The 25,486-nt window shown below is 39.7% G+C and overlaps 1 protein-coding gene across 1 annotated transcript in view; it reads right to left on the bottom strand.

Annotated features, from left to right (window-relative positions):
- Window positions 1-7,737: 7,737 nt before the first annotated feature.
- Window positions 7,738-25,486, bottom strand: part of LOC120316557 (mucin-5B-like) — a 62,753-nt gene continuing 45,004 nt past the window's right edge. The window contains exons 35-49 of the mRNA XM_039362290.1: window positions 23,836-24,019; window positions 22,918-23,155; window positions 21,240-21,418; window positions 18,745-18,814; window positions 17,180-17,280; window positions 16,717-16,748; window positions 15,724-15,898; window positions 14,362-14,463; window positions 12,365-12,408; window positions 11,685-11,807; window positions 11,479-11,574; window positions 9,859-9,975; window positions 9,453-9,501; window positions 8,714-8,825; window positions 7,738-8,369 (exon numbers count right to left, since the gene is read on the bottom strand). Of these exons, the coding sequence (XP_039218224.1) occupies window positions 8,189-8,369; window positions 8,714-8,825; window positions 9,453-9,501; window positions 9,859-9,975; window positions 11,479-11,574; window positions 11,685-11,807; window positions 12,365-12,408; window positions 14,362-14,463; window positions 15,724-15,898; window positions 16,717-16,748; window positions 17,180-17,280; window positions 18,745-18,814; window positions 21,240-21,418; window positions 22,918-23,155; window positions 23,836-24,019 (1,803 nt within the window). The 3' untranslated portion in view covers window positions 7,738-8,188. The remainder of the gene's footprint in view (window positions 8,370-8,713; window positions 8,826-9,452; window positions 9,502-9,858; window positions 9,976-11,478; window positions 11,575-11,684; window positions 11,808-12,364; window positions 12,409-14,361; window positions 14,464-15,723; window positions 15,899-16,716; window positions 16,749-17,179; window positions 17,281-18,744; window positions 18,815-21,239; window positions 21,419-22,917; window positions 23,156-23,835; window positions 24,020-25,486) is intronic.

Here is a 25,486-nt window from a genome sequence, read left to right on the forward strand (position 1 = left end):
GCTTGTTTGCTTATGGCAAACAAAACCATCTTGGACGTGGTCCCTCCTGTTCTGCATTTTTTTTTTTCATTTGCCATTTTTTTCTTATTTGATCAGTGGGCAATCACTCTGTTTGATGATGCAAACTCTTGTGTTTCCATTTTTTTTATTTGCTCCAGCCGCTTCTCTATTGTGAGCAGGCAGCAGAATTATATTCTGTGCTGGCTAGATTAAACAGCCTGACAGGGAAGAAGATAGAGCAGCTCTGAACAGCAACTGGACGGATGAGCTTTGCAAACAACTGAAAATTGAACATCTTCCTCCTGTACAGGCTCTACTTTAGGAAGAGTGGATGAGCTATTTACTTTAAACAACCAATTTCAGCCACTAGATTCAACAGAAATTGGAGTGGAGTGAGAAATGACAATTGCCTTTCTTCCCGACCTCTATGCTCCCAAAGATGGATCTTGTTCCAGATAAGCAGTTCTACATTTTAGGGAGAAATGACTTGCAAAAGAACTTTCAATCTGCCAGCAGGTATAGTGCTTCTAGGTGTTCCCCCTCCCGAAACTAACAGTCATTAATGAGTTAGATTGAACATGCTTTTGAATTCTATTCCAATTAACCTTAGAAACAGGAAATAGACTTTTAAACCCTTCTACAGTTTTGCTAAAGCCATCTGCCTACACTCTACTGGTAATATTCTTGTTTCTTTTTCATTGTTTAAGACACTGTTCTAAATGAGTAAAATTTACTTTAAGTAAATGACCAATTGCAGTAAGCAGTTGTAAACGACATTCATATGCCACATAAATATTGTGTGTTGGAAGTCAGCACCCACTCACCCTCTTAGAGAAGGAAATATTTTGGGGATATTAAAAAAGCCAAAATATTATATTTCCCCAAAGGAATAATGGAGGAAAAATTCTTAAAAGGCTTTTCTGCCCAAGTTTCCCCAGGCAGAAACTGAGCAGACCAGCTCTGTAGAAATGCAGATTTGATAATCCTATTCAGAAAGACTGGGCCACCTATTCATAAGCAAAATTACTTCAGCCACAACCCCAGAGAAGGTTTGAGCTGATGGGATTAGAAAAACAAAGACTCCTAAGGACAGGAAGATGACCTTTAGGACATAATAGGATTAACCCACCACCATTAGAATACCAAAAGGGTACACTCAGGCTCAGGTCAAAGTTCATTGCACAGGAACAGGAAATACAAAGCCACAGGAACAGGAAGAATCTCAAATACAAAGCCCAAAGAAGGTATAAAAGCCCACCTATCCCAACTCCATTTTGTCAGCTATCCCAGGAACATGCCATGTCACTGAAGTTTCTGGCAACTCAATAAACTGAACCTTCTTCCTTAAGCAGCCTCCATTTTATTTATTCCCGGTTTGGACTGGACCCTGATGAAGATTTTTCCTTCAACATGTGCAAGCTCAAGAAATGAAATATGTCAATGATTTGGAGTTGTACTAATTCCTTTCAAATGTATGAATTTTGACATTGCTGAAATTTGCCAAACTTCATTCCTAAGGCAGGCTTTTTAAAGTAGCATCTTTGGGGGTTATGAAAGTTGATGCCATTAGTACAGCAGCAGTTTGAGAAGCATGGTTTTAAAACTTTAAACAAAATGTTTGCAATTTAAGACTGAAGTCAAATAAGGACAACAGTGCATTTTGCAGAGTGAATCATTGCCTGTTGAAGAGAACTTAGACCTTGAAGGAGATTTAGTAACCTTGGTACTTAGGTTACCCTATTTATCATATCTACAGTAGTTCATTTATACCGTTCATCCACAGATGATCAGATTTTCTGCTGTCAAGAAATTCAGCATCCTTGGTATCTAAATGATTCTCATAAAACCTTTTGCCCAAAACCCAAGCCTCTGGGAGGCAGCTTGAGTTATGCCTGAAATTTTTTTTAATTTTTTTTATTTTTGAACCAACAAAACAAAACAAAACAAAACATAACACACATACACACACAGTATATACTCCTTCCCTTTTTTTTTAACAGCGATTACATAACGGTAATCTTCTATTATTTACATTTCCCTCCTTATTCTTCTTTAGAATATTTGTCCTTATTGCCCCGTTGTTTCTTATTTACATTTTTCTTCCTTCATACTCTACTTCTTACTAAGAATAATTCAAATTATTATTACTATACATTATTATATACATATTTTCACTTTTGACCTTTCCATATTTATTCTCTTCTATTATTTCTAGTCTCCAACCAGTCATACCACTTGTTCCATGTTATATACTATTCTGTGTCTTCCTTTTCTTTTATCTCTTTTGTTAATTTGTCCATCTCAGCACAGTCCAGAATTTTTCTTATCACTTCTTCTTCTGATGGTATATTCTCATTTTTCCAGCATTGTGCATATGCTATTCTTGCCACCGTTATTATATGTAAAATTAAGTACCATATTTCTTTACTATATTTTCTGTTTAAAATACCCAGCAAAAAGATCTCTGGTTTCCAGTCTACGGGTTGGTCTATTATTTCTTCGATCCATCTTCTTATTGTAGTCCAGTATTTTTTTGCAACTGGGCATGTCCACCATAAATGATAATATGTTCCATGTACTTTTTTACATTTCCAGCATGTTGGCGAATTGTTCTGGAACATCTTGGCAAGCTTTGCTGGTGGAAGATGCCATCTGTAAAACATCTTCAACTGGTTTTCCTTGAATGCTGCCGACATAGTCAATTTTATATTTATTTCCCATATTTTTTCCCATTTCTCCAATTCTATATTATATCCAAAATTTTTTGCCCATCTAATCATTGTGTCTTTGACAACCTCGTCTTCCATTTTATATCTCAATAGGTATTTGTATAAATTGCTAATTAATTTTATTTCTGTTCCATGTATAATTTTTTCCAATTCTTGCAGCTCTTTTTGTATTTCATATAATTTTTTGTCCTCTGTATATTTAAATTGAATTTGTGTAAATGTCCACCAGTCAACTTTTCTGCCAATATCTTGTTTCAATTCTTGTTTTGTTTTCAGATTTCCCTGTTCATTTACTAATTCCTTGTATCTAATTATCTTATTTATATCCAGTAGGTTTGGGTATTTCAGAGCTTCTGTTGGGGATAACCACATTGGAATTCTTATATAATGTTTTTGTTTTATTTTTCCCCAAGTCTGTTTTTGTTAATGACTTTTAGAACTGTTTGCTGAAAAGAGTCTGAAATGTAGGAATGTGTTCAAAATGAGTCAAAATGTCCTAGCTACCTGTTCTCTATAAGCTGTGCTTTACTGAAATAAAAACAGAGTACCAGTTATATTGTGCTCAGATTTTAGTCAGGTTGGCTGACTAAATTATGATGGCAAAAAAAAAAAAAATGCAAGCAATTTTCTTCTTATAGACTTCAGGACACAGCACTATATGATATGGAGGGATGGCTTTTTGAAGCAAGGAAGAACCGTATATATTATCAGTTAGGTCAGCAAGCAAACCTAACTCTGCATATGTTCTGTTGAAGGAACAAAGGAACTGACTAGCTCAGTTTAAGATGGAAGAATTCTTAAATTGAAGGCTTGTAATACTGTGGCCACGTCTCAGCAAACACAATCATTAGACCAGATGGAAAATCAGGGGAGCTTAATTAATGCAGTGTAACAAATGAATGAGTTGTGAGCAAACATCTGGATTGCAAGTGTTGCATTGTGCTTGTATTTCTATGAAAAAAAAGCCTTTCAGCATGGATTTAGAACACAGCATCTTTTGTTGTTATGGTCTTTACAAAATCATGGGCATTTTGTAACCTTGTGAAAGGGATTGCAGGGACAGACAGATGAGAAAATGTTCCCATACACATCGGATAATGGGTGATTTCAATTTTGTTTGTGGCTGTTTCAGAATGTTTTCAGGAAGAAGTGTGTGCCAATCACCAAGTTTAATATGAACAGCAGTTTGGAAAACAGCTTTATCGTATTGGTCATTCAGTTTCAAATCAGAAGTTTTGTTCACTGCTTCATCTATTATGAACCGTATATATGACCTTAACATTTGATCAAAACTGGATAACAATTACACGATTTGCTTGAAAATATAACCAAATGTATTAATTATGGCCACACTGGAAAGAGGCAGATGCTATATAGTAAGTTCTAATAAAATAGATGTCACTACTTTTAACAAGATAGAGACACAGTGGCAACAATAAACTTGATTTCATTGAGGGCTGCATCAGCATTTTGGTTGTCTCAGCGGGCCGAGTGGATATGGTTGAGTGGGCATGGCTGACTGGGTGGGCATGGCCAGGTGGTGTGGTCAGCTCTATGTTGCTTGTGTCGGGAGGTGCCTGTGGGGGGCTGGGTAGGACTATGCCAGGGATCCAGAGGTCTCCGGCAGAGGGGTGGGTGGGACTGGGGGGGGGCACCAGGACCTGTTCCACAGGAGGAGTCTCACCATCCCTCTTGGGCCACATTACCCGGAACTGCTTCCCAGGGGATGCCCGGCTACACATCGGGCAACTCTTGGGCTGGGCTTCGGCAGAGCAGGGAGGGAAGTCTTGGTGGCTTCCTGGGGATGGGGGGGCTCCCCACCTTCCCATTTGCTGGGGCCATCAGGGGTATGGCAGCGGGTGGGAGGCTTGACCTGCATCTGAATGCCGGCCTGGAGACCACAGCACTTGGACCCACCATTGGTCTTTGCTTGCCCACACCCACTGCAGCTGGGCAAGCAGGTGGGTGACTACCTGTGCATCTGGTGGGCCAGATTGTGTATCTTCCCCTCTGCCTCTGCTTCTGCCTGCTGCTTGGCGGGCTGGCCCAGCAGCCAGGGTGCTCAGACTGTCCATCTTTGCTTGCCTGCACCCACTGCAGTTGGACAAAGTGGGTGAACAGTCAGCTGCCTGTCACGTCCAGTGGGCTGGATCATGAGCCTCCCCCCTTGCACCTCAACTGCCACCTGCTGCTTGGTGGCCTGACCTGCTGGCCGCAGCACTCAGATCCACCTGTGCTGTGCAAGTTGTGGGATTCCAGGGTGCTCCGGCCAATGGGTGGCCAAAGGTGTAGTGGGCTGTGGCTGCTGCCAGCCACCTCCTGCCCCTGTGTGCTCACCACCTCCTGTGCTGGCTGGGGTGGGCCAGGGCAATGGGGGATTATCCCTCACTGTCTCCAGGGTGGCCCTATGGGCCAAAACTGGGCCCATCATGGGCCAGATCTGGCCAGCAGGCCTTGCGTTTGACATGTCCGCATTCAAGAATGGAAGGAAAAGATTTTAGGTTTTAGGGGGCAAAAAGAATCTATGGATTTCCAAACAGTTTGTCAGGGATTTTAAGGTTTGGTGTAATCCTTGGAGTGGGGGAAGGCCTACTTTGCTTCCAATCCATCAAGCAATAAAATTGAAATATTTTTCTAGCTCTCCTATTGTTTAATGTGACTGTGAATTCAGTGGTATTTACTTTAACCAAAAAGGGACCCCACCCATTAAACTTGGTGTTGGGCATCCAGCAAAGCTGCTATTTGCTGCTGATATAGTCACTTTTTTAGTGGGCCTCAAGAGAAGTTGGCTGGCTTTAGCAGAACTCTGTAAGAAGAAAGGGCTTACAGTCAGTCGCTCTAAGATCAACGTTGTGGTTTTCTTCAGAAGACCAAATTATCACAAACATCAAAGGCAAATTGAAAATATCAAAATTTGAACAAGCTCCAGCTTTTAAATATGTTGGTATACTTTTTCAGGCCTCTGGAGCTTGGCACGAACAAATGTATTTCTGCCAAAGTTAATAATAGTGTCAAAGTAATACTTTTTTTTTGTTTTATTTTCATTTCTAAAGGAGGAGATGTCTATCTGCCACCATCAAACTTTTTAAACAGATTTAATTTGCCATATCTATACCCCAAATGCTGTATCATGCAGAGTTATGTTCCTACAATGATTCAGAATCCTTGAAATTGTTCAAGATGGGTTGTTACATGGCTCTTCTGCACTCACCTGTGTTTCAAATGCTATAATCAACATGAAAAATGACATGATTCCATTGGGAGAAAAAGTTCACACCAGCCAACTATCTTGTTGGCTTAAATTCCTCTTTTTCAAAGTCCCCCTGGTCTTATTAATAGTTTTTCATGGCTTTTAATCAAGGCAGAAAGAAAGAAAACCTTAGCTGATTATTCATTCAAATCAGTGATTATTGTGGCCTTTCCATCTACTCTCTGCTATTCCTAGATTTAAAGAGAAATAAAGCTGAAATCTATAAAATAATTTTTGACGCTACACAGTAAATATATTTGGGTGCTATAGCCATCCTTCAGTAGTGGTTGCAACCTGGAAAGTTACAACTGCACTTGAAAAAGTGACTTAAGACTGTTTTTCACACTTATGACTGTTGCATCTTTCCCATGGTCATGTGATCAAAATTCAGACGCATGGCAACTGACTCATATTTATGACAGTTGCAGTGTCCTGGGGTCATATGATTCCCGTTTTGCGAACTGTTGACAAACAAAGTCAATGGGGACGCCAGATTCACTTAACAACCATGTTAGTAAAATAACAATTGCAGTGATTCACTTAACAACTGTGGCAAGAAAGGTCACAATATGGGGCAAAACTCAATAAATGTCTCACTTAGCAACATAAATGTTGGGCTCAGTTGTGGTCATAAGTCAAGGACTACCTGTACCTACAAAGTATTCAATCCTGTTTCTTTGTCTCATTTTAGTGCCTCATTCTTGGCAATACTAGTATTCCTTGTGCAGTGGTGCATTGGTTGGAATATAGTATTGCAGGCTAACTCTGCCTAGTGCCAGGAGTTCGATCCTGACCAGCTCAAGGTTGACTCAGCCTTTCATCCTTCTGAAGTTGTTAAAATGAGGACCCAGATAATTGGGGGCAATGTTCTGGCATTTGTAAACAGCTCAGAGAGTGCTGTAAAGTACTGTGAAGCAGTATATAAGTCTAAAGTGTTAAGTGCTGCCTTTGGTGCCCCACAGCTCAGAGAACATCAGAGATCCCATAGTAACTAGTTCAACACTCAGCTACAAATATTCTATTGGTACTATATGATTACCATTGACTGATGGACCCTGTGTTTGTGATAAGAAGGAACCTGAAATACTATCATCACCCATGGAGTTCTATTTGCTGTCATTTTCATACAAAGACGTAACATTTCCCTATTTTGTCATGATGACATTAAGAAATCTTTATTTACTCTTTGATGTTATTGTATTTTTATGTAATTGTATTTCTATTTATCTTAGGTTTTATCTTGTTGATTGTATTATGTTCAATTTTTCTCTTTCTCAGTTTTTAAAATCTTAAATATTTACATTTTATATGACCATTACATTGTTCATGTTGCATTGGGTTGTTTGTTTTGTGTTTATACTTTGCAGGTTATTGATCATAATTAAATAAATTATGTAATCCCTTCTGGAGGAAGTTACTAGTTGGGAAGGACTGCCCTACTCTTTCCATATAATGAAACAGTTAATTATTGCAATGTGAAAGTTTGACTTTAATGCAGTGGTTCTCAACCTGTGGGTCGGGACCCCATTTGGGGTCAAACGACCATTTCACGGGGGTCGCCAAACCACGCTGTCCGCCATTTTTTTCCCTTTTCCCTAGCTGTCCTACTCCCTCTTATTGGTGGCCACACCCATTTGGGGGTCACCACAACATGGGGAACTGTATTATGGGGTCATAACATTAGAAAGGTTGAGAACCACTGCTTTAATGGATGACATTAAAGTTGGATGAATGAAAACAGCAGTTATACAAGCTGAACTTATTTAAGTATAGTTTATTAATCTCAAAAAAGCAGAATAGGAAAGCAAGTTTAGCACGTGCATTGGTGCTATACAGAAGTTTGTGCCTGCCCTCCCCCCCAAAATCAGCAAAGCAAGAAAAGCATGGACATAGTGTATAGGAATTTAGTTTTCTACATTAAAATGTTATACATTACTATCATTATGTTAGGAATACTTGGAAGGTTTTCCAATGAGAAAAAACGTCCAATGAGAATGCTCTCATTTTGAAAACACTTCACCAGGATGAATATAATTTTTTTTTTACATGAAAGAGGACATTAATTTGATTAAGCACCTGGCCAACAGAAAAATATCAGAATCAAGGACACAGGGAGAGATCCAAAATAGCACTGGATGATGACTGATTTCTTCAGTGTGATTGTTGGATTTATCTTGAACAAAGAAAAATGAAAATTCTTATCCTTCTTCTAGCTGGGTGGGGCTTCAGAGGGGCATACGTCTGTTAAGCACTTACACTCATCCACATATAAATAGTCATAAATGATGGTTGTGCCGTTTGGACATGTTAAGGTTACTTCTTTTCTATGGCTCTTTTGCTCTTGGCAGCATGCACAATTATGATGAAATGCCTTTTCCTTTCGGGAATATCTGTCCAGATGGGGGAAAAAAAAAGTTAGATACTTTTTGTAAAATGTAACTTATTACATGCATTTTTACACTGTCCATCTCAAATACGTCTTTTGGGGTTACTATAGAGTTTTAAAACTCCAACACATAGTTTGTCGGAGTGGTTAAAAATGCACATAACCACTCAATCATCAAAACAATCCAATAGAATCAACTGGCAAATTGGAAGGGGCTCTTGTCTCCAAGATGTCCAGGTGGATCAAGGTAACCTTGAGTTTAGTTTCTAGGCTGATATTTTATGAATATCACATTACCCAGCAGAGGAATGAATAGGTAAGAGTAGGATAGGCCTCCTTGTCACTTACACTGAAGAGCTTGGACAAGTTCCTTCACAGTGGGTCAGTTCCACAGTTTCAGAAGATACACACTCATTTTCACGAATTAGAGTTTGATTCTTGTATGGCTTGCAATTTGGTGCTTAAAAATGAAAGGGAAAAAGGAAATATTAAACTTTTCATTTGGTCTTCACATTCACTGCTGTGGTTGCTGACTAAGGAAATAATCTACCATTTGTTTTCTTCCAAGTTATTTTTTGATCTTCTCAATCTCTCCTACAACTTTGGAATTCCCCAGTAGCTGCCCATTCGTTTATTAACCATCTATGACTCCACTTAGCTTTTTAAGGTAAGATATGCCAGATGTTGCCATCTGCTTAACTCCCTACAAATAATGATGAATGTTACACAAGCCCACAAAGCCTTCATTTTTCACTCTCAGGAATTCAGTAATAGATACCACTGGAGTATTAATTAAGGGAAATGTTCAAGATGTGCATAATAAACAGACTAGGTTTTGCTGACCTGGTGGAGAAGAGTCCATGACATGTAAGATATAAACAAAAAAAAACTGAAGAAAAAACTGTTTAGTGATCTCAGGAGACAATTTATCTCTATCAAACTATATAGCAGAAGATTCAGTCCTAGGCATGCCCTTTTCAACATTTTGATTCATAAATTTAAATGAAGAGGTAGGGATAATGCTCATCAAATTTACTTAATAAGGACCCTATGAATTATGGATTTTTTAAAATTTTTGTTTACTTACTCTCTTTGCATATCTTGCAACAGCCATCTGGAGTCAATTCAATTTGATCCTTTGACAACAAAGAAAGTTTGTCTTATTATTTTAATCATTATTACATCTGGATATACAGTAAAAGTAGATACTTTCTAGTACTGGGTTTTAAGCTTTAGCTTTAGCCATCACCATTTCTTCTTGCTGAACAAATAAACAACTTTATGGTGTAGGAGGCAACTGCTAGTTATTCAGGGCATATGAATAAGAATCATTAGAAATATTATTAATAATAAATAACATTAACCTCAACCTTGAATGACAGATGGTGATCATGACTATTTGATATGGACCTTTGGTATAGTTTTTAGAAACCATGTTTCATTACATTCAATGTAATGAAAAAAGAATAAATAAAAAGTGATATAAAACTTACAGGACTACATCCTGGATCAAAGGAAGGGCACTTTTCTTCAGTCTCAACCAAAACTAGTATATTGCTCCTTGGTTCACATCTGTACTGTTTACAATTACTCGCTTTTGTCTGCCCAGGCTGTTTTTTATAAATTAGGAGAAAGAGAGTATGAGAGAAGACTGTTATTTTAATTGTAAACTATATTATAAACTATAATAGAAAATATAAACCAAAGTTCTTAATATGTCTAGATCAGTGTTTCTCAACCTCAGGAACTTTGAAATGTATGAACTTCAACTTCTAGAATTCCCCACCCAGCATAGCCTCAGATGCTGTGCAAGAGGAGCTTGGCTGTTTAGATATTCTAGCACTGGCAGCACATCTGACAGTGCCTGGGTGTTTTCGTGAGTGGCTGATTTTCTAGCAGTACTAGCAACATAAACAGTCGTGGTGGTGTATTGCAGACTAATTCAATTCACTATCAGGCGTTCGGTCCTCATCAGCTCAAGGTTGATTCAGCCTTCCATTCTTCCGAGATAGGTAAAAAGAGGACCCAGATTGTTGGGGGCAATATGCTCAGTCTGTAAACTACTTAGAGAGGGCTATAAAACACTGTGAAGCGGTATATAAGTCTAAGTGCTATTGCTATTGCGATGAGCTGCAGAGTGTGCACTGCACCTCCCTCCTCTTTCTCCAGTTCTGCCACCATCCCAAAGAGCACCTTCCACATAGCCCTGCACTTTCTCTCAGGGAGCCACCACTTGCTCTTTGCCTTGCATCCAGTGGTGGGATTCAGCTGGTTCGCACCACTTCGGCAGAACCAGTAGCTAATTTTTTGTTGCCCAGGCCCAGAATGGACTTCCAGAAGCGGCATCCACACAGAGAACCGGTTGTTCACATATCTGAATCACTGTTTGCATCATGCTGCCTCTGTCCTGATTGGGTCTGGCAAATTCCCGTTGGTAGATGAGGCTCTGCTGTTCTCACTGCAAGCATCTCAGAACTGCACCCTTGTCCAGTGCTTGGATTCAGGGCCACCAGCAGGAGGAAAAAAGACAGCAAAAGTCACCTGTGGGCAGTGACACTGGGAAGCAGTAGGCGCAGTGCAGGGCACCCAAAAAAGCAGAAACAAAGAGGAGATAAGGCAGATGGAGGCAGATGAAGTGAAGGCAAGTACTGCAGAGCAGGAGAAATGTGAAATCCTTGCCTACAATATCAATAGTACCGGCCTGGCCTGATGATCATAACCGGGACTATTGGAACTGCTGTTGCTAAGTGGTGCAGTCACATGATGTTTTGCCTAATGCCCACATCGCTTAGCAATGGAAATTCCATTCCCAATTGTGATCATATGTTGAGGACTACCTATATTCAGTTCAGTCCAGCTTTCCTATCCTACCAGTTGCTACCAGAGTTATAGATTGGGAATGATGAAGTATAGTCCAATATATTAGGAGGGAAGCATGCTGAGTCCTATTCATATTTTAATAGCTCACAGTATTTCTCATCTGCCATTGCTATGAAGAAAGTAAGTATTAAAATACAGTGTTACAAGTTTGGAAAGAAGTTCAGATTAGTTAGCAAAAGCACAGGAATATCATATTATTTCACTTGTTTACAGTATGAATGAGAAGATATTACCTCCAGTATCTCAGCAGTACCATTAATGGTGACGATGCAAGCCACTTGGATGCAGTTTCCACAACATTCACCAGGTTTTACTTGATACTCATGACCCTGTTAGCAGACAATAAGAATTAATACTGGTGGCTACCAATCTATGGGAGAGAGAGCCTCCGGTAAAAATCCTGTTAAGCTACATTTAGGCAGGAAAGACTTGTTCTTACCATGGGACAATCCGTGTTGCAGGTAACCGGCTTACATTCCACAACATTTCTCTTGGTAGCAAGGTCCCTAACAGAACTACAGATGCACGTTTCACAGGATTTACCAGGAACAATCATCCCAGGCTGGGAAAAAAAATATAGAATATAATTCTATATAATTCTCATAAAGGAAAAGGCAGCATTAAGTGTTTACTGTAACTAAGCCTGTATATTTCTTTCATTAAACATGTAAGTGACAAGGAAAGATGGTGCATATTTAATAGGAATCTGTATAAGAATGTCAGTGGGTGAGCAGCTCTGAAGCTAGGGTCCTAGTCTCTTTTTGTTTTTACTTTTAATTATTATTGTTACATATACTATATATTAATATCTGGAAGAAAACAACCAAGCTCAGAAATGAGGACTCCTCATTTCAACCCTGAACTACAGATATTCTCCTTTATAGACTTAAAAGGCTTTGACTGTACCATTGTAAGTACCATCTTGATATTTGGGGTCCCCCTCACAGATGTCATTCCTTGTGTGCATTCTCTAGAACTCAAGTCAATTAACCCTTTCCCTGGCAGGGATGGTGAGATCCAGAGTACAGTATGGATCTTCATGCTAAACTTGATTTATAATTGAAAATGTAGAAAATAGGTTTATTCACATACGTGTATAATAAATACTAACTTCTTTACCTCATAAACAGATCCATTAACCAAACAGATATGTTCTCTTATTTCTGCAAACAGAAAGAACCAATTATTTAAAGTATAATGGGAAACGAAATTCAGATTTAATTTTTTTTAAAAAAATGATAAGAATTTAATAGAAGTAGAATAAAATAGTAGAATTAGAATATTTTATTTGGCCAAGGGTGACACAAGGAATTTGTCTCCAGTGCAGAAGCTCTCAGTGTACATGCCAAGCCACAGAGTAATAATAATCATAATAATGATACCAATAAGAGGGGGTAGTAGAGAAGATGAAAAGGATAATAATAATAATAATACAGCCATACAACATGGGTAAATAGACATCAGACAATACTGTGAGGATTAGGTGTTCAGCAGCGTGATGACACAAGGGAAAAAAATTGTTCCTGTGTCTAGTTGTTTTGGCACGCAATGCCCTATATAACATTGTCTTGAGGGAAGAAGTTGAAACAGTTTATGTCCAGGATATGAGGGGTCTGTAGATATTTTCTCAGCCCTCTTTTTGGCTTGTGCAGTATTCAGTTCCTCAATGGAAAGCAGGCTAGTTGCAATTGTTTTTTCTGTAGTCCTAAGTATCCATTGAAGTCTGTACCTGTCCTGTTTGGTTGCTGAACCAAACCAGACAGTTATAGAAGTACAAATGACAGACTCAATAATTCCTCTGTAGAATTCTATCAACAGCTCCTGAGGCAGTCTGAACTTTCTAAGTTGACTATTTAATACTGATTATTTAATACTATTTAAATAACCAGTTATAACTAATTGTAAGAAGATCGCTGAATACTTTATACACAAAGTTACTTTTATTTCATTTTATTTGTGACTTTTATATTGCTTTCCTCCAAGAAGCTTATGGCAGCCAACAACCCTTTGGGATAGATAAGGGACAAGTCTAAACCTCTCATGGTGGAAATCTGGGTGTATCTTCTCTGATCCACCAAATTCAGTGAATATGTGAATATGAAATGTCACTTTCACTGAGCTTTATTGCAGAATGAAGGTTTGAATGGGGATTTCAGGGTTTTTTATCAGACTTGTTATTAATAAATTGGATAAAATATTAAAGTAGGGGATGCTATTTCAATACAACTTCAAATCTACAGCAGAAAACAGCTTCTCTTATGCTTATATAATGACTTCTATAGCTACCCAAATTTTCCATTTTTAAATTAAAGTTTGTTATGTGATAAAATACAAATAGAAACCAAAATTAGGAATATATCCATCCTACATTCATGCTGTTTCATCTCATCTACAATTCCTCTGGTGATGGCTGTTTTCCCCTTAGAATATATAATCTATTTATATAATAATAATAATAATAATAATAATAATAATAATAATAATAAAGTTGGAAGGGACATTGGAGGTCACCTAGTCCAACCCCCTGCTCAGGCAGGAAACCCTATACCATTTCAGACAAATGGCTGTCCAGTCTCTTCTTAAAAACTTCCAGTATTGGAGCATTCACCGCTTCTGGAGGCAGGTTGTTCTACTGGTTAATTGTTCTAACTGTCAGGAAGTTTCTCCTTACTTCTAGGTTGCTTCTCTCCTTGATTAGTTTCCATCCATTGCTTCTTGTCCTGCCTTCAGGCGCTTTGGAAAATAGCTTGACTCCCTCTTCTCTGTGCCAGCCTCTGAGATATTGGAACACTGCTATCATGTCCCCCCACGTCCTTCTCTTCGTTAAACTAAATATACCCAATTCCAGCAGCCTTTCCTTATATGCTTTAGCCTCCAGTCCCCTAATCATCTTTGCTGCTCTTCTCTGTACTCTTTCTAGAGTCTCAACATCTTTTTTACATCGTGGTAACCAAAACTGGATGCAGTATTCCAAGTGAGGCCTTACCAAGGCATTGTAAAGTAGTATTAATACTTCACGTGATCCTGATTCTATCCCTCTGTTAATGCAGTCCAGTACTGTGTTGGCCTTTTTGGCAGCTGAAGCACATATTATATCTCAGCAAGTTTGAACTTACCACATTTAATGGTGCCACAGCAGTCATCATAAGAGATTGAGGCTACGTGATATCCAGGTTTACAAATCTTCTTTTCCTTGGAGCACAGACTGGTGTTGCATACTGTGGAATACATCAACAAAAAGAAAGAACCGAATGAAGCCCCAAGAAATTGGACATGCCTGGCTTCTTGTGATGTTGCCCATGTCATCTATAATTCTAATGACATATCAATTATATGTCATTAGAATTATAGATACACCAAGGACATCCTGGTGTATTGAGTGCATGTAACCTTGATCCTAGAAATCTCAGATTTCTAGCTTTCTGTCTAAAATCTCTATCTGAAGCATATGGTGCTAGCATGTGAAAAATACAGCTGTCTGAATCTCCAAAGATTGCTATCTTTCCTAGATATCAAATATGTGGATTGGTAATTCAGTTCTCTTTTGAGTGTTCATTTACTATCCCTGTTAGATGCTCTCTCTCTCAACCTTTTCTCTCTAAAAAAGTGACAGGCGGTTAACTTTTTCTCTAATGGAAACATATTTAATATTAATAGTTTAAGATCCAATTATTATTTCTCTTGTTTCTGTTTTCAGGAATCGGAATAGCTTTGCATCATTGTTCATCACAATACCACAAAGATAAGTGGTGGTATAAAGTTGAAATACCTGTGTTTTCTAGGCATAACAACGCTTCCCCTCTCTTCTTTCAAAGACAAAGAGTGCTTGCTATGCGGAAGACTCATCAACCACAACCAGATAAACTTGTTTAGTCTCAAAAGTGCTGGTGAAGGGGGCCGTGCGTGTCAGCCAGACAGAAGACATAAGAAGAGCTAATTTTACTTTATTGTAAAATTACAAGAACAGAATCTTGCAAGTCTGAAACTATTTCTCTCTCTCATTCCCTTTATGGCCTCCAAAACTAGGGAGAGTCTCTTGCCCTGTTCACGTTTTTGCTTCAGGCTAAGCTGCCTTTTAACAGATCCTTCCCTTGGCTGCCCTGTCTCCCAACATCATTCCATGTATTCCCCCCCCCCCTCTCTGCATGTGCGTGTGTGCATGAATTCCACTTTCAAGCAAGCCAGACATTTTCACTGATCATTTTTTATTTCTTTTTCCTTTTTAGACCTTGGCTGTGCAGCACCCTGATGTCATTTCTTTAGATTATTTTCTCAGACTTTGGGGGTTTGAAGGTTCATTGGGCCATAGCTCTTGTCATTCCAAGCAATCAGTGTCAGAGGGCAACAGAGGTTGTGGTGGTGTTTGTGGCGCCTGTAATATATTAAAGCTGTATATGGATACAGGTGTGTGTGAGGAGAGCACAACAGAGCTTCACAACCCCTTTGGTATCAGAGATAAGTAAACAAATAATGCATACCGCATTTTATTTGGGGGCAGCATGGATCTTCTGAATTTAGCACAGAGATGGGCATGTATCCTTCCTCCTCACAACTCTGGGTCGTTTTTGAGCAGCTCTGTGGCTTGCACTGTACGCTTATAGACAAAGGATCACACAAACACTCTTGACAGTTGCTCTTCCATTTGCTACCAGGCTGTTGTTAAGAAAAATCAGATTAATGAGGAGCCAATGATAACTATAATTTTCTAACTTATCATTTGGACCATCCGTGGACTTAAGAAGGAGCAATTACTTGGCTTTAAACTTTTCATTGTGTCAGATATGCCTGCTGAATTGTGCCTTAACATTTGGGAGAGATTTTCTTCATGTTGGTTTTATTGAATGGCCAAGAAGGCTTTAAAATTACAAACCACAGGAAACTATTATAAATTAGGTATGCATCTTTTCAAGAGTTCTGTCTGATAAATATAAACTTAATACTAGTGGACATGAAGTTGAGAATTTTAGTTAGGACTGGAGGTTAATGTGTTTTTTTTTAATCCTGATTTTTTTCATATAAAAATGAAGATGGCAAACATACCAATACTCCTTCTTCCTCATATTTTCCCCAAAATAACAACTAGGGGAATTGGGCTGAGAGAAAGTGACTAGTCCAAAATCACCCTTTTGGTTTTGCATGCCTAAGATGGGACTAGAATTCACAGTCTCCTGGTTTCTAGGCCAGAACCTTAACCGATTCCCTAAAATTGATATTTTGTTTAGTATTTTTTATAAGATGCTTTCCAAGTATAGTCTGAATCTTTCTTTAATTTCATTTAGTTTAATCTTGCTTTTCTAAGAACAACTTTTGGGCATGTGTTTTGACTCTGCCTGTACTCCACGGACTGATCTTTCCATTTTATGCTTTTAAGTGAAATGGTCTTCCATCTTCAGTCAAAAGTGACGTGATGTCCTTTGCTAGTGATGTACTCTGAGTTCATGATGACATAACATTCTGTGTGAACTACTTACCAGTTTTGGTAATCCATCTGGTCCCACACAACCTATTAAAAGAAAAAAGGTTAACAATTCACACAGCTGTCCTTTACTCAGATAATATAGTACAGTCTCCTTCAACATGGAAGTATCAAGATGCATTAAGACCACAGCTAGCTTGGAATTCTGAACATTGCAATGATGATGTTACCTAGTTTGGTAATGAAAGATATGCAAGAACTCAGAGAGCACCAAGGACCCCTCATTTCAACCCTGAACTACAAACACTGCAAACAGTTACAAAAAAACTGTGGCCACAAGAGCTGGTGTACTTAATTTCCTTGAAAAAGCAAATTTGTAAAGGCCATCTTTCCCTCCCAAACCATACGATTGTTTTTCCCAACTGCCAAATATGAAAATGATTCTATTTATCATCAGTATGCTTTTTGCTTCAGTAACTAGTGGGTCATCACTATTCATAATGAAAAGAGAAACTTACCACATTCTGGAACACAGAGGCCAGTGTAAGAATTGAACAAGATTGTGCCCTCTGGGCAAACGCATCGTTCAGCAACATGGTCGTTATTCTCATGCGTTAATCTGCAAGAAATGGAGAAAATTGTATATTACTGAAATGTTTTTAGCACTATATATAAATATTCCTGCTATCTTTTCAGTGATAAAGTTGTTGCCAGACAGATTAATATGGGGTCTTCCATTTTGTGATTAAATGTTTCAGGAGCACAACATGCATTCCCACAAAAATCATGTTTTTGATAAGAGTTCTTCAGGGATAAAAGAAAATTGGCACTTTGAGGGGTAATTCTATGTCACTCCTTTTCCAGCATCTAGCAGTCAAAGCAGCCACTTGTCCAGCCAGAGCAGGGAAATGCTTGACTGGTTCAGGATGCCATTTCTGGGTGGAGTCTTAGTTGTCACAGTTGTTTAAGTGAATCACTGTAGTTGTTCAGTTGATAATATGGTTGTTAAGTGAATCTGGCTTTCCCATTGATTTTGCTCATCAGAAGGTCACAAAAAGTGATCACATGACCCCGGGACACTACAACCATGATAAACACAAGCCAGTTGCCATTTGCATAATGTGATCATGGGGATACTACAATGGTTGTAAGTGTGAAAAACGGCCAAAAGTCACTTTTTTCGGTGCTGTTATAACTTTAAATGGGCACTAAATGAACTATTATAAGTTGAGGACTACCTGTATGTGTCTTCTGAAAAAGTCACCTCCACAAGGATCTAATATTTTGATGCAGGGATCTTTGGGCATCTTCAAACTTCAAGGCCATGCATATTCCCTATGTACTTTGGGTTGACTTAATTTTTTTGCTTTAATGATAGGTCTCTATTGAAAGCCAATAGAATAAAAGGGAGTAGCACAGCTAAGCAAAAGGGGAAAAAAATGGCGACCCCAGTGAAATGGTCATTCGACCCCAAATGGGGTCCCGACCCACAGGTTGAGAACCACTGAAATAAAGTGTGCACCTCACACAACCTTGAGACTTTTCTGGAATTCCTTAAAAGAGTCCAATATTTTTCAGGATTTCTGGTGAACCCAAACAAAAGATGCAACTGCTTTAAGGTATCCAAATATTAGATTTCAGGCAAGTCTTTAAAAAGCAGAGGTTTTATTCAGACTCAAGCAGAAATATGAAAAAATCAGGGTTATATTAGAATTGGTGACCCCCCAGAAATTAAATAAATTAATAAATAATAAAAATAACTAAAAATACAGTTCCAGAATATAGTTACATAGTACAGTGACAGGTATGCATTAGTGCAAAACGGGAGCAAGACGTAATCTCATTGTATGAGCTAAATGCCATGTTAGTTCATATAACCTTTAATTTTGCTCATATATCATTACATAGATAAGAATGTTTAAAATAACCTTTTCCCCTAATTAATAGATAAACTGTCATTATGTCACACTTGGGTATAAATTCGTAATATTCCATCAAGTCCCATTTCCTATTGAAAGAAATAAAAAATACACCTGTTAAAAGAATTAGTAGTGTAATTTAATCCCCCCCTTTTTCTTCTTACCCATTTTCACAGGTTTCTGGATGAATAGGAGCACAAGGAGCATACACTTTGTCTTTTGCGCAATAATAGGCTGTAAATGAGAGAATAAAACATATTATGAACAGACAAAGGTTTATATTCCAATAGAGGAAAAAAAACTATATGGCACTATAAATACACAACCTCTTTCTCCAGAGATTTTGTAGGACAACAAAACCAATAAAACAGCTACAAGTTACTTCAAACTGTTTGGAGAATCAAGGAGAGGAAAGAGACCTTTTAACTTTTCTTTCTTGTTATTTATCTTTCTTCCTCTATTTTTCCCTTGAAGAAAATAAATCTCCACATTATTCCACCAAGAGTGCTTTCTATTAAATTTTGAGGACTGAACCTTAAGTATTTATAAGTTCATGGGGCAAAGGGCAACTTCTTCCTTTTGGAAAACATTTATGTCCTAATGAACTTGCAATTGTTAATTATTTTTAATTGCAAAATAAAAAAATAACATTGTAACAGAAACAACATTTTTGGATTTGTTTCTGAGCTGTTTAAAATAGACCTTGAAAGAGTTATACTTAGGATATTTTCAGAACCTTTGCAGTTTTTAGGATCTCCACCCTACCAAAAACTTAATTTCATTGTGGGCCACATCAGCATTGTGGTTGTCCTTGGGGAGCCAGGTGGGTGTGGCCGGGATGGGCACAGCCTACTGGGTGGGTGTAGCTGGGGTGGACGTGGTCTACTGGGTGGGCATGGTCATCTCGACATCACTCACTTCAGGGGTGCCTGGGCAGAACTGGGGAAAATCTGAAGGTCTCCAGAGGAGGAGGGTGGGACTGGGGCGAGTGCTGGGACATGGTCCCTCCCACCCTCCCTTCCTTCTTTCCTCTGTTCCTTCCTTTTTTCCTCCCTCCCACCCTCCCTTTCTTCCTTCCTCTTCTTTCCTTCCTTCCTCCCTTCCTTTCTTCCTTTGTTCCTTCCTTCCTCCCTCCCACCCTCCATTCCTTCCTTCCTGTTCCTTCCTCCCTTTTCCCTCCCTCCCTCCCTCTCTGCCTCCTTCCCACCCTCCCTTCTATTGTTCCTTCCTCCCTCCCTCACACCCTCTGTTCATTCCTCCGTTCCTTCCTTCCTCCGTTCCTTCCTCCCTTTTTCCCTCCCACCCTCCATTCCTTCCTCCCTCTGTTCCTTCCTTCTTCCCTTCCTTCCTCCCTTCCTCCCTCCCAACCTCCATTCCTTCCTCCCTGTTCCTTCCTTCCTCTATTCCTTCCTTCCTCTGCCTTTTTCCTTCTGTTTCTCCCTCCATTTCTCCCATCCTCTGTTGCTCCATTCCTTCTTTCCTTTCTCCCTCCATTCCTTCCTTCCTCCCTCCATTTCTTCCTTCAGCTTCTCATCTCTTTCCTTCCCCCACGCTCAGGAAGGGGTGATGGGAGGGGGAGAGATTGCCAGCACTAACATGCTGCTGCCATCCATTACTATATCATGTTGGCCTGAGAGGGCAGTCCCATTGAAAGGGATGCCTTGTGGCTGCGAAGCTGGAAGTGCTGGTGGGGGGGGGGTCATGCTGATCTACAACCTGGTTGTGTCCATCAAAGCCAGAACATGCTCAGCCTAAGATCAACTCGACCAGCAAGGAGCTGCCTCACCGCCTCTGTCCTGCCCTCCAGGTGTGCACACAGGAGACGTCCAGCGCCGGCATCCTGGGTGAAGTCAGCCTGCAGGACAGGACAACCAGCTGGGATGCTAGACTCCACTTGTGTGCACACCTAAAGATCAGGATGGGACTTCCCCGTGGAATTAAGGCTGAGCGTGTTCTGGCTTTGATGGATGCAACCAGGTTGTAGATCAGGGCCCGGTCGGCCTGGGCTGGTCCGAGGTGCGGCGGGCCAGTCATTTGCTCTTTCCAGAGCAGGTCCCCGGGATGCACAGAACCACATATCGGGCCAGATCCAGCCCATGGGCCTTGTGTTTGACATGTCTGATCTAGTGGTTAAATCAGCAATACAAAAAGTGGGAGACTGTGAGTTCTAGTCCTGCCTTAACTGTGAAAGCCAATTGAGTGATCTTGGTCCAGTCACTCTCTCTCAGCCCATCTCACCTCACAGAATTGTTGTTGTGGGGAAAATAGGAGGAGGAGGGTGTGTTGGATATGTTCACAAACATGAATTATTTGTAAAAATAATATGGGATATAAATACAATTTAAAAAATCATATTCTAGAAACACTGATATGAAACAGCAAATATTTCTAAAGACTGGAATACAGTGAAGAATTAGCTAAAGTTTATGTTCTAAGTGCAACTTCCAAGGATTGGAATCCCCCCTCTTCTTCCCAGTACTTTACATATTTTCTGCTACCTTGCATTCTGCCTTTCAATCTTCAAAAACAATAATAAAGTCTGAAAAAGAATTGAGATACAAGATGCAAATAATGTTTGCCCATGTCATGTTGCTGTTCAGTTTGCATGGCTGTCTAGTGGTCTTTTGACACAAACACAGATGCTTCATCCTCTACTTACGACATTTCCCATGGGTCTTGCTCCTCCAGTCGGCACAAGCCCCATTCGCAGTACAAAGAGAGGCATACATGTCAATGTAGATGCAACTCGAGGAATCGTTGGAAGCCTGACATGTTTCAGTGAGGCAGTCGTCATAGAATTGTCTTGGAGACAGAACTTTATGGCACTCTGCAAAAATACTTTAAAACCAGGTGATGAAATTAAAATTATATCAATTAAACAAGCTTTTTTTTTCTTCATGGTGAAAGTACAACTGAAAGAATAAGCCTTGTGGCAAAGACATGATACCGAAGCTTGTAGAAATTCTCTGCACTGCTAGGTCACATTCCTAGACTACTATTCTGTATGATATATAAGAAATCTGAAGATCATTTGAGTACCTGGTAAATAATACAGGGCAATACCTAATTCTGTGAAATATCATAACATCACCATACAAGGTATATATATAGTTGGGGAGACCATTTATGGTCCAAGACTGGTCTGCAGACCAGTTGCAGACCCTCCCATTTGGATTGCTGTTACAACTGCTGCTTCCTAGCTCAATCAGATAATGACCAGTTTGCCAAGAGCTGCTAGTCTGCTGGTGAGCTCCCTTTCCTAACATTGTGCCTGGTAAGCGATAGGCTGCTGAGAAGCAAGGGAAAGAGAAGAGAGAAGCTTGGTGAGTGAACAGAACTGGGGAATAGGAGTAGTTTGTAGACATTTATTTAATGCACTGACACAGGTTGGAATATTCTTTACTGGCCAAGTGTGATTAGCCACACAAAGAATTTGTCTCTGGTCCATAAGCTCTCAGTGTACATACAAACAACAAAGTGGTAAGTGATAGATACAATCATAAATCACAAGATACAAACAGCAAGTGATAAATCATAAGATACCAATAGGACAGTGGTGGCAAACCTATAGCAAGCATCCAGAGCTGGCACACAGAGCCTTCTCTGTGGGCACGCATGCCATCACCCCAGTCCTGCCTCCCCCCCGCAGCCATCTGCTCACCAGCAGCCCCCCCCAGAGGAAAGTAGCCCCCGGGCACATCCCATGCGGAGCAGCGCAGCCAAGGACATGGCAGCCAGGGAGCAAGGACAATGATACTGGCTGCCATGTCCTTGGGCATGGCTGCCATGGTGCTGCAGGGCTGCCTGGGTGATCTGTTGTGGTGGGGCTTGGAGGCAGTAGGTGGCCCTGTGGGTGGGTGGGGTGAAGCAGGGGTAGTGGAGGTGGATGGGATGGTGGTACAGCAGGGGTGGGAGTGAGGGGCAGGACAGTTTTTGGGCACTCATCTAAAAGGTTCGCCATCACTGCAAAGGAAGGCAGTAGGAAAGATGAGAAAGATGAGAAAAAGAGAAGGATAATAGCAATATAGCCCCACTGCAGGGGGGGTTAGGGTTGGGGTTAGTCTTCATTGTGACAGAATTATAGTGAAGCAGGGAACCTGACTCTCAAGCGATTCTGTTGCACATGCTAGTAAATGTGTCTGCATATAAATGAGTATAGATGTGTGCTTGTGTGTGCACCTCACAATCTTTCTGATGATGCATTTTCAGGTCCTGCCACTGCTATTCCAAGTAACTTTATATCTGATGGGACTCAGATGTTTTCTGGGAAGGTCTCATATTATTTGTTATGCCGGAGACAAAAGAGGCCATGTTTGCAAAAGCTGAGTTTCACTTACTCGCTTATAATCAGCTGGCACAAAGGTGATGGAAAGCTGCAGGGTGTTGGTGTTGGTGTAGTCTCCACTGGTGTAGTTGGCACAATTGTGCTCACTATAGGAGGTATTGTTGGCTCCACCTGACAGTCGGGCTTATTGATATCAGGCACTTGCCAGTAGATAGCCATTTCTGAGCAGGAGTCAGCTTTCTGTCCATTGGGCTTGCGACAATCATCTGACTGGTCATTTGAACAACTCCCTAGGAATAAAAAGAGGCAAATCATAAGCAGGCTAAAAATGCAAGTTCTATGAACATTCAGCATGCCCACTTGGGATAACATTTGGATGGTGGAATGGATTTCCTGTTTCAATAATAAGAAACAATGATATAACACACACACATGTATCCAATGTGAATGATGGCTCTGAGTATTTGTGTCTGTGTGTTTGTGTGTGAATCTGTTTTACATCAAGTCACTTAGAAAGTGTCAGCATTGAGCCTACATGGCTTGTCCGACACCTAAACTGGATCAGATTTGATTAGACACTGGATGGCAGAACACCTGGGGATTCCAACCCTATTTGTTACTGGAAAAGTGAGAAATACCCAGGAAAAACTTGTGAGAAACCATTTGCATAATACTGTTTAACCAGTCTGCATGAATGAAAAGCCAAGTTCATCTTGAAGACATCTTTATTTCTGAAACTGAATCAAGCTAGCTAGATCTAGGTAGCAGCAACTTTGAATTCTTTTATAAATGGAAATACTGTACAAGGAGTTTGAAAGACAAATATTCTGACCCTTTATCTTACTGCTAAACTTTATTTTGTTATTGATTTTTTACAATAATGGGCATGCTCACATATGAATTCATTTCTTTTGAAGGTATCACTTTGGAGAGAAAGTGCTGAAATCTTTTGTTTAATCTTATTACTTACCACACTGTCCCTCTGTGTTGTGTTGAAAGAGTTCATGTGAAAGCATAATAAAGAAGGTGAAACCATTGAAGGAAACAAAACCACTGATGGCAGGCATTTCAATTGTCATAGTAACACCATTACTAGTAGCCACAATGCCATCTTTGACAAAGCCCTCCGGGACAGAGTCATTGCCGAAAAAAATCTAGAAACAGCAGGATAAAGAACATTGAAGAGCAAACTGTAATGTAAAGCTGAACAATTTACCTTACGCCATTTTAATGCATTTTAGTTCAGTCACTTCTATAATACTTATGTTCTGCTGCCTTTTTAGAATTTTTTTTTAAAAAATAATTTGTTTGTTGTAACCTGCCTTTTCCCCAAAGTACTGTTCAAGCTAACGTTCAGATAATAGCAATAATAATATTCCAACTGCAAAAAACCACTTTACTCGGAACTGTGTATATACTCAGATGTTACCTTAACAGCTCTTAGGTCCTTGGTTAGGACTTGAATTATTACGTTTTTATCAGTCCCAGACTGTGAATTGAATTGAAGATTAACAACCACCACCACAACAATAAGCTATAGCTGTATTTGTGTGTCCAGTGCTTCTTTGTAAGAAAAAAGGTGCCAGAACTCACATCTTGTTAATCTTTTATTTAAAATATATATATATTCAGTTCTTAGGATTGGTGGTTGAGAAGTAATTAGTATTTTTTTTTCATTTTTAAATTTGGGGTCACACTTTTACACTAAAAATTAAAAAAAGATTTTCAATCCACCAACGATTTTTTAAAATAAAGAAATTATTTACCTTTCGCACATAGTCAATCATTGTACACACACCCACACATGTCAGTTGTGTAATGAAACATAACGGCCACCGCCTGCAGTAAGCACTCAGCGCGTGACCACACGACCAATCACAAGCCGAGCAGTGCAACAAGCCGAGCAGCACCATCACAACCAGTGCGGATGATGTACGCATGTATCAGACTCGACACACAAGCAGCCTGCATGCACCATTTTAATGATTTTGCCACCGACCTGCTATGCTCGACAGGGCAACATGGACCAAATATCAAATTTTCAAAAGTTACTTTTAAAACTTGAAAAATCCGTCAAAAAAAAGTGCCAGAACTCCGTTCCGGTGCCTTCTATGACAAAAAAAGCACTGTGTGTATCTATACACACACATGTATATGTATGTGTATATATACATGTTTCCCATATGTGTGTTTCTCCACCTGTATGGTACAATGATGTCCAGCTGCTTGAAGCTGCAACAATACATAATTGGCAATAACAAAAAATTCCCCGAATATAAATGCAGCTAGCTGAACTGTTCAGGCTTGCAGCTTCTGAGGCCATATAATCAATGGGTAACTAGAATGTGAAGGGCTGGATGTATGAATGCTCTTCTATCCCTATCAAACATATTTTCCAAAGGGCAGTGTTGTGATTTGGTAGATTTTCTTTTACATGGGAAATGGTTTCAATTTAAAAAGGTGCTTACCGTATATGCCGGCATATTAGGCCACCCGGCGTATGACGACCCCCGTCTTTGTCACCGAGCCGCATTCCTTTAATGTTGTCTTATACGTCGGAAACTACCAGTATTTCCGGCGTATAAGACGACTCGGCGTATAAGACGACCCCCGTCTTTGGC

Source organism: Crotalus tigris, unplaced genomic scaffold (assembly GCF_016545835.1).
Source record: "Crotalus tigris isolate CLP2741 ecotype Arizona unplaced genomic scaffold, ASM1654583v1 scf7180000019415.609845, whole genome shotgun sequence".
NCBI lineage: Eukaryota > Metazoa > Chordata > Lepidosauria > Squamata > Viperidae > Crotalus > Crotalus tigris.